Consider the following 14,570-nt stretch of genomic DNA (forward strand, 5'->3'; position numbering starts at 1 on the left):
CTCAATGAAATAAAAGAGGATACAAACAAATGGAAGAACATTCCATGCTCATGGGTTGGAAGAATCAATATCGTGAAAATGGCCATACTGCCCAAGGTAATTTATAGATTCAATGCCATCCCCATCAAGCTACCAATGACTTTCTTCACAGAATTGGAAAAAACTACTTTAAAGTTCATATGGAACCAAAAAAGAGCCCGCATCGCCAAGTCAATCCTAAGCCAAAAGAACAAAGCTGGAGGCATCACGCTACCTGACTTTAAACTATACTACAAGGCTACAGTAACCAAAACAGCATGGTACTGGTACCACAACAGAGACATAGATCAATGGAACAGAACAGAGCCCTCAGAAATGATGCCGCATAGCTACAACTATCTGATCTTTGACAAACCTGACAAAAAGAAGAAATGGGGAAAGGATTCCCTATTTAATAAATGGTGCTGGGAAAACTGGCTAGCCATATGTAGAAAGCTGAAACTGGATCCCTTCCTTACACCTTATACAAAAATTAATTCAAGATGGATTAAAGACTTATATGTTAGACCTAAAACCATTAAAATCCTACAAGAAAACCTAGGCAATACCATTCAGGACATAGGCGTGGGCAAGGACTTCATGTCTAAAACACCAAAAGCAATGGCAACAAAAGCCAAAATCGACAAATGGGATCTCATTAAACTAAAGAGCTTCTGCACAGCAAAAGAAACTATCATCAGAGTGAACAGGCAACCTACACAATGGGAGAAAATTTTTGCAACCTACTCATCTGACAAAGGGCTAATATCCAGAATCTACAATGAACTCAAACAAATTTACAAGAAAAAAACAAACAACCCCATCAAAAAGTGGGCAGAGGACATGAACAGACACTTCTCAAAAGAAGACATTTATGCAGCCAAAAAACACATGAAGAAATGCTCCTCATCACTGGCCATCAGAGAAATGCAAATCAAAACCACAGTGAGATACCATCTCACACCAGTTAGAATGGCCATCATTAAAAAATCGGGAAACAACAGGTGCTGGAGAGGATGTGGAGAAATAGGAACACTTTTACACTGTTGGTGGGACTGTAAACTAGTTCAACCATTGTGGAAGTCAGTGTGGCGATTCCTCAGGGATCTAGAACTAGAAATACCATTTGACCCAGCCATCCCATTACTGGGTATATACCCAAAGGACTATAAATCATGCTGCTATAAAGACACATGCACACGTATGTTTATTGCGGCACTATTCACAATAGCAAAGAGTTGGAACCAACCCAAATGTCCAACAACGATAGACTGGATTAAGAAAATGTGGCACATATACACCATGGAATACTATGCAGCCATAAAAAATGATGAGTTCGTGTCCTTTGTAGGGACATGGATGAAACTGGAAAACATCATTCTCAGTAAACTATCGCAAGGACAAAAAACCAAACACCGCATGTTCTCACTCATAGGTGGGAATTGAACAATGAGAACTCATGGACACAGGAAGGGGAACATCACGCTCTGGGGACTGTTGTGGGGTGGGGGGAGGGGGGAGGGACAGCATTAGGAGATACACCTAATGCTAAATGACGAGTTAATGGGTGCAGGAAATCAACATGGCACATGGATACATATGTAACAAACCTGCACATTGTGCACATGTACCCTAAAACCCTAAAGTATAATAAAAAAAAAAAAAAAATAAAATAAAATAAAAATATTATAAAGACTAAAAAAAAAAAAAAAAAAAAAATTGTTTTCAATCTTTTCTTCAAAATCTAAATTATTATAAGTTATCATTACGATAAAAGGCTTTAAATGGAGTAACATTAGTTAAAATCTACAGTCAGACGCCGGGCGCGGTGGCTCACGCTTGTAATCCCAGCACTTTGGGAGGCTGAGGCGGGCGGATCACGAGGTCAGGAGATCGAGACCGCGGTGAAACCCCGTCTCTACTAAAAATACAAAAAAAAAAATTAGCCGGGCGTGGTGGCGGGCGCCTGTAGTCCCAGCTACTCGGAGAGGCTGAGGCAGGAGAATGGCGTGAACCCGGGAGGCGGAGCTTGCAGTGAGCCGAGACTGCGCCACTGCACTCCAGCCTGGGCGACAGAGCGAGACTCCGTCTCAAAAAAAAAAAAAAAAAAAAAAAAAAAAAAAAAAAAATAAAATCTACAGTCAGACATTACTCGAAATAATATGATAAAATTCTGAAATATACCTTTATCCAAGTTTGCACAGGAGGAAGAGAGGCTTCTTTGGGACTAGACAGAGGTGAAAGGCCATCAGCGCTACCATTTGAAATGCTGTCAATATCTACACTGGGTAATACCTAAAACAGAATACAACACTCAGCTGTTTATCATTTTTACTCAAATATTTTTATGAGTATGTGTATATACATGTATATGCGTGTGTGTGTGTGTATACATATATACATAAAAACAAAGCATGCTCTTTAAGTTTTTATTGTGAAGCCAATGGATAACAAAATTTTTTAATTATGAAAGCGTATTTTATAAAATATGAAAAATAAAGAGGAAAACACAAAATTCTATACTAAGATAACTTCATTTTCACTATTCCCTTTGTCTTTTACTATCTACTTATACATAACTAAAATTTAAAATAGTTTTCATTCTTGATTTTTCATTGTGATTACAAGAACCATAAACACTTATCATGCTTTTGTATAGACTTCATAATTATATTTTTAAATGACTATATAACATTTCAACAAACATGTCTTAATTATTTAATTATGTTTCAATTGGAAAAATTTAGGAAATTTCCAATTTTTCCACTATTATATATATATATCACTACAAAAAAAACTTACACACACAGACACACACACACACAGTTTTCTTCCTAAACTCTAAATTAATTCACTATACTAGATAGCCAGATATTGGATTAACTTTCTGGGCCAGAGGACACAAATACTTAAGATTCTTGGAAGTACTGGTGAAACAACCTCTATCTACATCATCAAAAACATAATTAAGTCTAAGTTTTACCCAACCCTCACCAAAATTAGATAATATGATTGTTTTGGCAATAATAGTTTTTAAATGGATGCATCTTATTGTTATTTTAATTTGCATTATCTTGGTTACTGGCAAAATTTATTTAGTTTGCTTGCTGATAAACTGTACTTCCTCTTTTGTAGAGTCTTATTCATGTCCTTTGAACATTTCTAGACTTGAATCTGTGTTTTCTTATTCATTTATAGAGATCTTTATATTTAAAAATTAATGCTTTACTAGCATCTTCATTTCATATGTTCTTACTGTGTGTCGTTTGCCTTTTAATTTAGGATTCTTTCCCCCCGATCTAGATCCTCTAATTTCCTCCATGAACTGACTGTGCTAGTGATGCTCATTCATTCAATATACATTGACCGGGTTTGTACGTGGCTCAGGGAGCTGTCCAGGCTAAAGTGTCCCCAGGTCTCCCGAAGCCTCCATAGCTGCTGCACCACTGGGTTAGTGGGCCTACACTGTCAGAAGGATGCCCAAAGACTGCTGTAAGAGAGGAACACATTTGGGTTCACGTTGGGAGTTCCCTGCCCTGCAACAATGACTGGAAGTTAAAAGGTTCTGCGGCCAGGGCTTTATTGTGCATTTGCTCCTATCAAGCACAGGGCCGGGAATCTTCCTGAGATCCATTGACTGCCTCAGCCCTAACAACTTGGCTGTGAAAACACACTGTCAATTTTAGCTGTAGGGCAGAAGTCAATCTATGAGAACGAAGTGTTTGTGGAGCTACATGGTGATTTCTAAGTCCCTGGGAATCTCTCAGGCTGGGGGGTTGAGGCTGTTCTGCATAAATTTGTGCAGAAGAAATGGATGGTTCGTTTGTTCAGGGAGGAGTGTCCAGTCAAAAATCAGTACTAACAGCCTGCTGACTGTTCATGTGGTGGCATCTGACAGCTCCAGGATTATCTTCTCCTCAGCGATAAGGATCCAAGAATGAGACAAGTCTTCTCTCTTCCCAGAGGGCATACTAAGTTGCCCAAGAAAACTCATTTGTCCTGGCTCAATCAAAAGAGGAACGCTGGAGCAGTCTAAGGACTGGAGTGTTCTAATTATTTGTAAGTAAGCAAGGATGATAAGATGAACACAGGAATTGGAGTAAATCAGCCAAAAAGTTTACTACAGTTCATGAACGCTTTCCTACAATTGCCTCCTGACCGGTCAATAGAAAGTCACATGTAAATACTCATGTTCATTTTTGTCCAGACCTAGTGAAGACCTCAGCTTCTACAGCTGGATCCCAGGCCAAAGGGTAGATGTTTGTGAAATGTCAAAGGGTTTCTTCCCACATGAGCCTGTTGAAGTCTTGTATTCATTCAAGTCTTCTAACATATGTTAGTGTAAAGTTTGAAATACCAATTATATAAGTCACATACATTAACTTTTTAAAATTAATTATAATACACAGTTCAGTTGTTCCCTTTGGAATATCACCAAGCCACTTGTATATAAGTCATTGGCCTAGAAGAGCGGCTTAAATCATGCAAAACAGGATAGAAACATTCATATTAATATCACAGTTTTGAAAATAACAGAGCCAGCTGGGCACAGTGGCTCATGCCTGTAATCCCAGCACTTTGGGAGGCCAACATAGGTGGATCGCCTGAGGTCAGGAGTTTGAGACAAGCCTGGCCAACACGTGAAACCCTGTCTCTACTAAAAAAAAATACAAAAAATTAGCTGGGCGTGGTGGTGGGCGCCTGTAATCCCAGCTACTTGGGAGGCTGAGGCAGGAGAATCGCTTGAACCCAGGAGGCAGAGGTTGCAGTGGGCCAAGATTGTGCCATTGTCCTCCAGACTCGGCGACAAGAGCAAAATTCTGTCTAAAAAATAAAAATAAATTTAAAAAAAAAAGAGCCATGATCAAAAGCAATATTTTCATGAAGCAATATAATGGATTTCTGTACTAACGTTAAGCAAAAAAATTTTTTCTTCCTTAAAATTTTCTACTCATGCACCCTGGCATACCTGTACAGTAAGCTGAGGAGGATCCTTTTTTTCTGACTTCATTTCTACAATGGCTATGTTAGGTTTCTTTACTCCAGTTTCTACTTTTCGAGATGATGGAAGAATAGAAGTAGTCACAATTACAGGGTGTGGCTTGCTGACAATCACTCCAGCAGGTGGCATGGTATCATTATTACTTTGGGTTTGTCCTAAGAAGTTTAGGGGAAAAAATAAGTCAACTAGTTCAGAAAAAAAGGGAAAAGTCTAATATACCATCTGGACCTTAATGGCTATATTCTCATATTTTAAAAAACCCTATCTGACAATCACCTCTCCCTCCATCATCAGCATTGTCGACATACTCACCATACCCAGTGACTTTTATTAGGCACTTATATGTACTCAACACTTCACATCACTATCTAATTTAAACCTCAAAATAAAGGCTAACAGAAAGCTATTAATATCCACATTTTAAAATGTCAAAAACTTTCACTTCCAAAGTCCCACTTGTTTTCTACATATCAAAGTAAAGAAAGCTAGTACAGTGTACTTGTTGAAAACACAGACTATAAAGCCAGACTGCCTCTGCCTGGGTTTGAACCCTGGCACCACTCTAGCTGTGTGGCCTTTGACAAATTATGTAACCCTTTTGTGCTTCAGTTTTCTTAGCTATACAATTTGTATATTACCATGTGCTTTATAGGGTGGATTAAATGAGAGAATATATGTAAAGTGCTCAGCACTGTACCGGGCACACAGTAAGGACTTTAAAAGTGTGAGCTATTTTATTACTAGAAGATATGTTTAAACAGAGAGCTATTATGTTGACATGAAATTAACCCATAATACCAAAAATAAAAATGTCTCTTATATTAAAAAAATTCATACTTAAATTGTTAATCAAAACAAAAGAACAGCAATGACACTAAAGAGAAAAAAGAGCTAATTAGACTTGAAGAGCGGATGTGAGGACAAAAATGATCTGTTCAATTTTTAACATGAAGACTCAGAGAGAAGGCAAATAAGTAAATAAACAACTATTGGCTTAGATTACACACCCACACAGCTTTCACTTATGATAGCTTAGTTCAAAAGCACAAAACAAAGTACCTTAATAATTCCCCAAAGACATAATGATATTAACAAGATAATCAAACTTATTGAATTATTATGAATGTCCATGACATATTTAAACTTTTTTTTTTAAGAGACAGGGTATTGCTCTGTTGCCCAGGCTGCAGTATGATGGCATAATCATTGCTCACTGCAGCCTCAAACTCCTGGACTGAAGGGATTCTCCTGCTTCAGCCTCCAGAGTAGCTAGGACTACAGGTCATCAAGCCCAGCTAATTTTTTTTTTTTTTGAGACAAGGTCTTGCTATGCTGCCCAGGCTGGTCTCAAACTCTTGGTCTCAAGCAATCCTCCCATCTCGGCTTCCCAAAGTACTGTGATTAAAGGCATGAGCCACTGTGCCCAGCCAAAACATTGTTTAAAATTTCATTTCATCTATAATAATATACTATAACATACCAAAAGAATTTTTCCTATTGGTGAAACTACAGCAGGAACCCATCATTTCAGAGACTGCTATTACACAGCATAAAATATATTGTGAGGCCTTCCCCACAAAAACAAATAACATTTACAGGAAAAGGTAGATGACTATCATGTTAGTACCATTTTGTAAGTTCTGCTACTGCTGATAAGAATTTAAAACTCAATGGCTGGGCATGGTGGCTCACGCCTGTAATCCCAGCACTTTGAGAGGGTGAGGTGGGAGGACTGCTTGAGTCCAGGAGTTCCAGACCAGCCTGAGCCACATAGTGAAATCCCATCTCTAATAAATAAACAAACAAACAAACAAACAAATAAATAAAATAAAATCCATCCCACATATTTTGTTGATTCTTACCTAAAAGAACTGCCATAGGAATCAGATGACCTTCCAGTGTACCTGAAAAAGTAGGCATTTCTCTACTTGGGCTGAACAAATACTGCTGATCGCCATGAGGTAACACAGGAATGGAATGTTTCATTTTAGAATCCATCTTCATAGGTTTTGTTGCATAGAAGTCAGTCTGTGTTCTTACTGACTTTACCTTAGTGCCTATAATAATCATCAATGGCAGATATTTTAAAATACTGTTAGAATATCTACTATCCAGACATCTAGAAATACAACAGCTCTTCACAGAAAAATCTTAATTCTATATAAAGTTACAAGGCCCCAAAACAGAAGTAATATATAGACCAGAGGTGGCCAACTTCTTAAATGGCCAGACAGTAAATATTTATATGGCAGGCCACATTATCTCAGCTGTAATGACTCAGTTCTGCTGTTGTATCATGAAAGAAGCCATGGACAATATATACATGAATGAACACAGTTAGAGGCAAATGAAACTTTATAAAAACAGGCAGCTCACATGTAGGCCACAGTTGCCAGCTCCTGAATAGACATGCAACTTGTACAGCTACTATGATAAAATAGATACAATAACTAGAAAAAAAAAGTTAAATAAAGATTCTGAAGAATGTTCCGACAATGTTTGAATTCTTTAAATTTTTTTCCATAGGTACGAAAAAGTTAATGATCATTTTTGGAATTGATGGTTTTCATTTTCTCATTACACCTTTACACACAACATAATTCTGAATAACCAGCTTTATCTTTTTAAATTATGTACAGATAATCAAATTCTATACTTACTTAAACCTTACTAATTAATATCATTATATAGTAGTCTCTCCTTATCTGTGGTTTCTTTTTCCCTGTCTCAATTACCCAGGATCAACCTTGGCTGGAAAATATTAAATGGAAAATTTGAGAAATAAACAATTCATAAGTTTTTAAAAATTATTTATTATTTTTTTTAGATGGAGTCTCACTCTACCCAGGCTGGAGTGCAGTGGTGCGATCTCAGCTCAATGTAACCTCTGCCTCCCAGGCTCAAGTGATCCTCCCACCCTAGCCTCCTGAGTAGCCAAGACCACAGACGCATGCCACCACACCCGGCTGTCATAAGTTTTACAATGTACGCTGTTCTGAGTAGCGCGATAAAATCTCATGCCATCCTGCTCCATCCTGCCCAGGACATGAATCATCCCTTTGTCCAGGGTCTCTACACTGTAGACACTACCTGCCCATTAATAACTTAGTTGCCATCTCAGTTATCAGATTAAAAGAATATAGTACATGTTAGGGCTTGGTACTATCCACAGTTTCAGGCATCCATTGAGGGTATCGGGACACATCCCCCATGAATAAGGGGGGACTACTGTACATTTTTTTCTGTTTCTATGATGTATACATACACATATAGCTATTATATCCTAAATCTTAAAAAATTAAAAATTTGATTTTATGTCTCTTTGGAGAAGTGGATAAATGTCTGTGGAACACACACACACAAAAGTAAAAAGAATAAAGTAAACAGGCAAAGGAAAAGAGGCTAAAATATTTTCTAAATAATTTCCTGACATTACATTTTTACTTTTAACATGTGGGTGCTTTTTTTTTAAATGCAGGAACTGCCAAAGTTTTAGTGTTTAATAATTAATAGCACAACTGACCAAGGTCCAAGATGTGAAGATACCACATTTAAGAAACTGGGGGTAAACTGATTTATAAACTAACTATATAGTATGTGGTAAGAATGCACACTTTATAATATAAAACCTGTCTACACACAGTAGTTAGCTGAAAAAAGCCATTCAATCTTCTCTTGGCTCAGAAAAATGATGTTCCAGATTCCATTATATAAATTATTAGCAACCCTCAACTCTTTTGTGTGGCAGGTATCTTGTTTTCACCTTCCAGTTCTTCCAGCCCAACCTGTGTCATGGGGTCTGTGATGTTCTTCTCCAGATCATCAATATGACTACTCATATCATCAATTCTCCCAATTATCTGGTCAGACATAGTCTGAAATTTATCTTGCATCTGCTGCAGGGGTGTCTACACCACCGAGGTGAGGTCCTGCAAGGTCTTGGTGTGAGTCTTGGCCATCTCTCCAGTGCCCAGGTTGGTGGTGATGTCTCAGACTGTCACCTACACTTCCACTTCATGTGTAGGTGTTTTTATGTATCTAATTTTTTAATGTATCTAATTTTTTTTTTTAGAGACAGATTCTTGCTCTGTTACCCAGGCTGGAGTGCAGTGGCACTATCATAGCTCACTGCAACCTTGAACTCCTAAGCTCAAGTGCTGAAGTGATCCTTCACCTCAGGCTCCCAAGTAGCTGGGACTATAGGCATGCCCTGCTAATTTTTTAAATTTATTGTAGAGACAGGATCTAGCTATGTTGCTGAGGCTGCTCTCAAGCAATCCTCCTGCCTCAGCCTCCCAAAGTGCTGAGATTACAGGCATGAGCCACTGTGCCCAACCTACACATCCAGACTTTTAAATATAGTTTCCTTTTGTTTATGATCCCAGGAAGAAAAATTGTAATACCATGTCTATATTCTTTCATCTTGTTCTCTGATAGTCATTCATTCTATTGAATGAATATTTTTCTTGAATGTTTATTTAAAATGTTTGTTCAGCATTTCATATGTGTTAAACATTGTTTCACGCACAAGGAATACAGAGGTGACTAAACCAACTGTACTCATGGAGCTTACAGTCTAGTAGTGACAAATAAAATAAATAATAAATAAAAATATAACACAGGAAATGTGAAGTGCTATGAAGAACAATATGGCAGAGTGAGGAGATATAGAAGAACAGGAGATAATTCTTTGAATAGAATGGTCAGGGTAGAGCTCTCTAAGGAGCTATCATCTAAGAACGGAGACAGAAGAATTGAGACAGTGAACCATGCAAGTGTCTGAATGAAGAGCTCTCCAGACAGAGGAAATGGCAGGTACTGAGGCCCTAGGATAAGCATAAGTCCTTAGGTTCTGATATGGCTTGGCTCTGTGTCCCTACTCAAATCTCATCTCAAATTGATCCCCATGCGTCATGGGAGAGACCTGGTGGGAGATGACTGGATCATGGGGGCAGTTTCCCCTAATTTGTTCTTGTGATAGTGAATGAGTTCTCATGAGATATGATGGTTTTAAAGGGCATGGTTTTCTCCGTCCATCTCTCCTGCTTCCATATGAGACATGCCTTGCTTCCCTTCCCCATGACTGTAAGTTTTCTGAGGCCTCCCCAGAGATGTGGAACTGTGAGTTAATTCCACCTTCTTGTCTTTATAAATTTCCCAGTCTCAGGTAGTTCTTTATAGCAGTATGAAAATGAACTAATACAGGCTCTTAATCACTTCTGATCATTAAAAGGGTTATTGAATAAAGTTATTTTTGGATTTGAAAGCATTTTAAAACCTCAAATTATTTTTTGCAAAGACTTTCAAAACCCCACATATAAATTAATAGCAAAGCCACACTAGGCCAGGCACAGTAATCCCAGCACTCTGGGAGGCTGAGGCAGGTGGATCACCTGAGGTCAGGAGTTCGAGACCAGCCTGGCCAACGTGGCGAAACCCTGTCTCTACTAAAAATACAAAAAATTTAGCTGGGCATCGTGGCGCATGCCTGTAATCCCAGCTACTCGGGAGGCTGAGGCAGGAGAATTGTTTGAAGCCGGGAGGTGGAGGTTGCAGTGAGCCAAGATCGTGCCACTGCACTCCAGCCCGGACGACAGAGCAAGACTCTGTCTCAAAAAAAAAAAAAAAAAAAAAAAAAATAGCAAAACTACACTAAATAAGAGAAAACTTTATGGTAAATATCATCCATTAGGATAAATATCACCCATAAGCTATATGCTTTCTATTTTAAATTAGTAAAATTTCTATATAACCTGACACTCTATATGATTGCATAACCTTTAGAAAGCAAAGGGAACCAAAGTAACCACCATAGCTCCAACTTCTAGAAAGGATAAGAGAGGAAAATGGGTTTGTATCTACTAGTTATCACATATTGTTAGCTGTAGCTAACTGATTGCTAAGTAGAAGCTGAGAAACTATAATACATAACCAAAGTCAACAGACTCAGTATATAACCAAAAGTTGTATTTAAATACACAGTATCAGTGAAACAGTAGATATGACTCAAAACACACAGTGATAAATGAAGATGTTTTCAGTTGTGCACAAAAGCAACAAAAAAGTTTTCACCTTTCTACGTCTCTTTGAAAACAAAACTGCAAAAGTGCTCATCAACACTTTTATAATAAACAGAATATGGCTGATCTTTCTGTTCACAATGGACCTAGGTCTTCAGGGAAATGTCTACTTTCCTAGATTATAATTTAGATGCTCAAGATTCATCATCACCCAGTGTGGGCAATGTGGTGAAACCCTGTCTCTACAAAACATACAAAAAAATTAGCCAGGCGTGGTAGTGTGCGCCTGTCATCCCAGCTACTTGGGAGGCTGAGAGGGAAGGATTGCTTGAGCCCAGTAGGTCGAGGCTGCAGTGAACCATGATTGTGCCACTGCACTCCAGCCTGGGGGATACAGTGAGACCTTGTCTAAAAAAAATAAAATTTTTTTTTAAATCATTTTCTCCTAAATAAAAATTTTATGATGCTTTATCTGAAGATGCCATTTAATCCTACAATTCTTCCCAATTATTCCTATCTTGTGTCTTTTTTAACATGTTGGTCTGTTTCTTCCTACCTCTCCTAAGAGGAATTATTTTCCCATCCCCAAGCATTATATAATTTGAATGGCAAGTATAAGCAATAAATAAAAAGCAAAAAGAAACTTTACATATTAAACTGATACTATTAAGAAATGAGATTAAACATAAAAAATGAGATTCCTTACCTTTAACTCGTTCTATTACTTTTGGTCTCTGTGGTCTGGACTTAGGAGATGGAGAATTAAATCTGAGATATGGTCCTTTTTTAAGAGTGCTTCGATGGCCCTGATAAACTGGCTTTCCATAGACTTGTAACATATAATCTTCATCTTGTATTACTGTGGTTGCTTTCAAAAGCCCCTATGTGTACAAAGTTATTCCACTCACCATGAAAACAGTCATCAAACACTTATCTCATTTTTCTAAAGCCTCCTTTTGCTAGCTTAAGTATTATAATAAGAATGATTAAGTAAAAAATAACCTCTATTTTCAATAGCCTTTAAATTCTAGATACAGGTTTCAAGCATTAGTTTGAAAAGCTTTAAATATAAAAATCATCCACCTAAGAAACATGAAAATTTTTACATTACTAAGTATATTTTCAGCACCAACAAGAAACATTTAAACACATTTTACATATTTATTATACTCCAGTACAATAAAAATACAATAACCTTAACCTTTAAATAATTTCATACACTTCTGAACCCACCTTCAACCGAAATCTAAACGTCACAGAAAGGTAGCATTTACTGAGCATCTACTAAGTACAAGCATTGAATTAGATGCTTTACTAATCTGCTCAACAATCCATGTTTGGCACTTAGAAACTTATAGCCTAGTTACAGCAGTCAAAAAAAATTTCCTCCATACCATCTAGTACTGAGAGGTGACAGTGTGCTGGCAGTCCTCACAGCCCTCGCTCACTCTCGGCGCCTCCTCTGCCTGGGCTCCCACTTTGGCTGGCACTTGAGGAGCCCTTCAGCCCACCGCTGCACTGTGGGAGCCCCTTTCTGGGCTGGCCAAGGCCAGAGCCAGCTCCCTCAGCTTGCAGGGAGGTGTGGAGGGAGAGGCGTGAGTGGGAACCAGGGCTGGGCAGTGCTTGCGGGCCAGCTGGAGCTCCGGGTGGGCGTGGGCTTGGCGGGCCCCCCACTCGGAGCAGCCGGCCGGCTCGGCCGGCCCTGCCAGCCCCGGGCAATGAGGGGCTTAGCACCCGGGCCAGTGGCTGCGGAGGGTGTACTGGGTCCCCCAGCAGTGCCAGCCCACCGGGGCTGCGCTGGATTTCTCACTGGGCCTTAGCTGCCTTCCCGCAGGGCAGGGCTCGGGACCTGCAGCCCGCCATGCCTGAGCCTCCCACCCCCTACATGGGCTCCTGTGCTGCCCCAGCCTCCCCGAAGAGCGCCACCCCCTGCTCCACAGCACCCAGTCCCATCACCACCCAAGGGCTGAGGAGTGCGGGTGCACGGTGCGGGCCTGGCAGGCAGCTCTACCTGCAGCCCCGGTGTGGGATCCACTGGGTGAAGCCAGCTGGGCTCCTGAGTCTGGTGGGGATGTGGAGAACCTTTATGTCTAGCTCAGGGATTGTAAATACACCAATCGGCACTCTGTATCTAGCTTAAAGTTTGTAAACATACCAATCAGCACCCTGTGTCTAGCTCAGGGTTTGTGAATGCACCAATCGACACTGTATCTACCTACTCTGGTGGGGCCTTGGAGAACCTTTATGTCTCGCTCAGGGATTGTAAATACACCAATTGACACTCTGTATCTAGCTACTCTGGTGGGGACGTGCAGAATCTTTATGTCTAGCTCGGGGATTATAAACGCACCAATCAGCGCCCTGTCAAAACAGACCACTCGCCTCTACCAATCAGCAGGATGTGGGTGGGGCCAGATAAGAGAATAAAAGCAGGCTGCCCAAGCCAGCAGTGGCAACCTGTTCCGGTCCCCTTCCACACTGTGGAAGCTATGTTCTTTCGCTCTTTGCAATAAATCTTGCTACTGCTCACTCTTTGGGTCCACACTGCCTTTATGAGCTGTAACACTCACCGCAAAGGTCTGCAGCTTCACTCCTGAAGCCAGCAAGACCACGAGCCCACCGGGAGGAACAAACAACTCCAGATGCGCTGCCTTAAGAGCTGTAACGCTCACCGCGAAGGTCCGCGGCTTCATTCTTGAAGTCAGTGAGACCAAGAACCCACCAATTCCAGACACAGTACCATGCCTTGCCTATACTAGGCACTAAACATGCATTTGTTAAACTGAAAAATAAACTATACACACACACGCAAATGAAACACAATTTTGAGTACCATAAACTAGAGAATCTAGTTTTTGGACTAGATGATCCCTAGATATACCTTTATACCTGCTATAACTACAAAATGATGATGCCAGGGTGTGAGATCTCATAAGAAAGGAACTATCTATTTTGTTCAGTGCTTTTCACATTATAAATCCAAAACCCTAAATACCAATAGTGTAAAGATAGCTTACATTTGTATAGCCCTTCATATTTTTAAAACACCTTCACATTCGCTTCATTATTTATCTCTTGAAGGAAATGATCAATTATAACACAACAATTATGTTAAAAGAATAGATTAGGATCTTACTTCCTTTCTCTCTTTCTGTAAACTTGAAGCAGGCATGCCCCTCATAGGTAGACTTCTAAAATGCTCTTCCATTCGCTTTTGAGAATGTTTTCTTGGGATTACAGATTTGTTTCCAGTTGTATGTTGTGTGTTGGTTCTAATATCTTTAGTCATATTCTGACCTTTCTTGGTTCTCTGATTGTTCTGATCAAATCTTTTTTGTTCATCATCTGTTCTTGACAGTTCATCCTTAACATAACCAAAGTTAAAATTACTTAAAATATCTACAAATAGTAATGCTTTCACATCAGAAAATATTAGAATTTATTTTTTGCTGTTATATAAATACAGTTTAGCAGTTTTAAATGCGTTAAAAATAAAGGATATTGGCTTTATTGGTTATATAAAAATCAAA

General features: G+C 39.3%; 1 protein-coding gene and 1 pseudogene across 1 annotated transcript in view; both read right to left on the reverse strand.

Annotated features, from left to right (window-relative positions):
* KIAA0586 (KIAA0586 ortholog) overlaps nt 1-14,570 on the reverse strand; it is a 129,042-nt gene that overhangs the window by 81,533 nt on the left and 32,939 nt on the right. Inside the window, 5 exon segments of the mRNA XM_055289231.2 lie at nt 2,203-2,313; nt 4,988-5,175; nt 6,883-7,077; nt 11,747-11,921; nt 14,177-14,404. Of these exon segments, the coding sequence (XP_055145206.1) occupies nt 2,203-2,313; nt 4,988-5,175; nt 6,883-7,077; nt 11,747-11,921; nt 14,177-14,404 (897 nt within the window).
* On the reverse strand, nt 7,901-9,076 carry LOC129487829 (heat shock factor-binding protein 1-like; annotated as a pseudogene).

The sequence above is a fragment of the Symphalangus syndactylus genome, chromosome 8 (assembly GCF_028878055.3).
Source record: "Symphalangus syndactylus isolate Jambi chromosome 8, NHGRI_mSymSyn1-v2.1_pri, whole genome shotgun sequence".
Lineage (NCBI taxonomy): Eukaryota > Metazoa > Chordata > Mammalia > Primates > Hylobatidae > Symphalangus > Symphalangus syndactylus.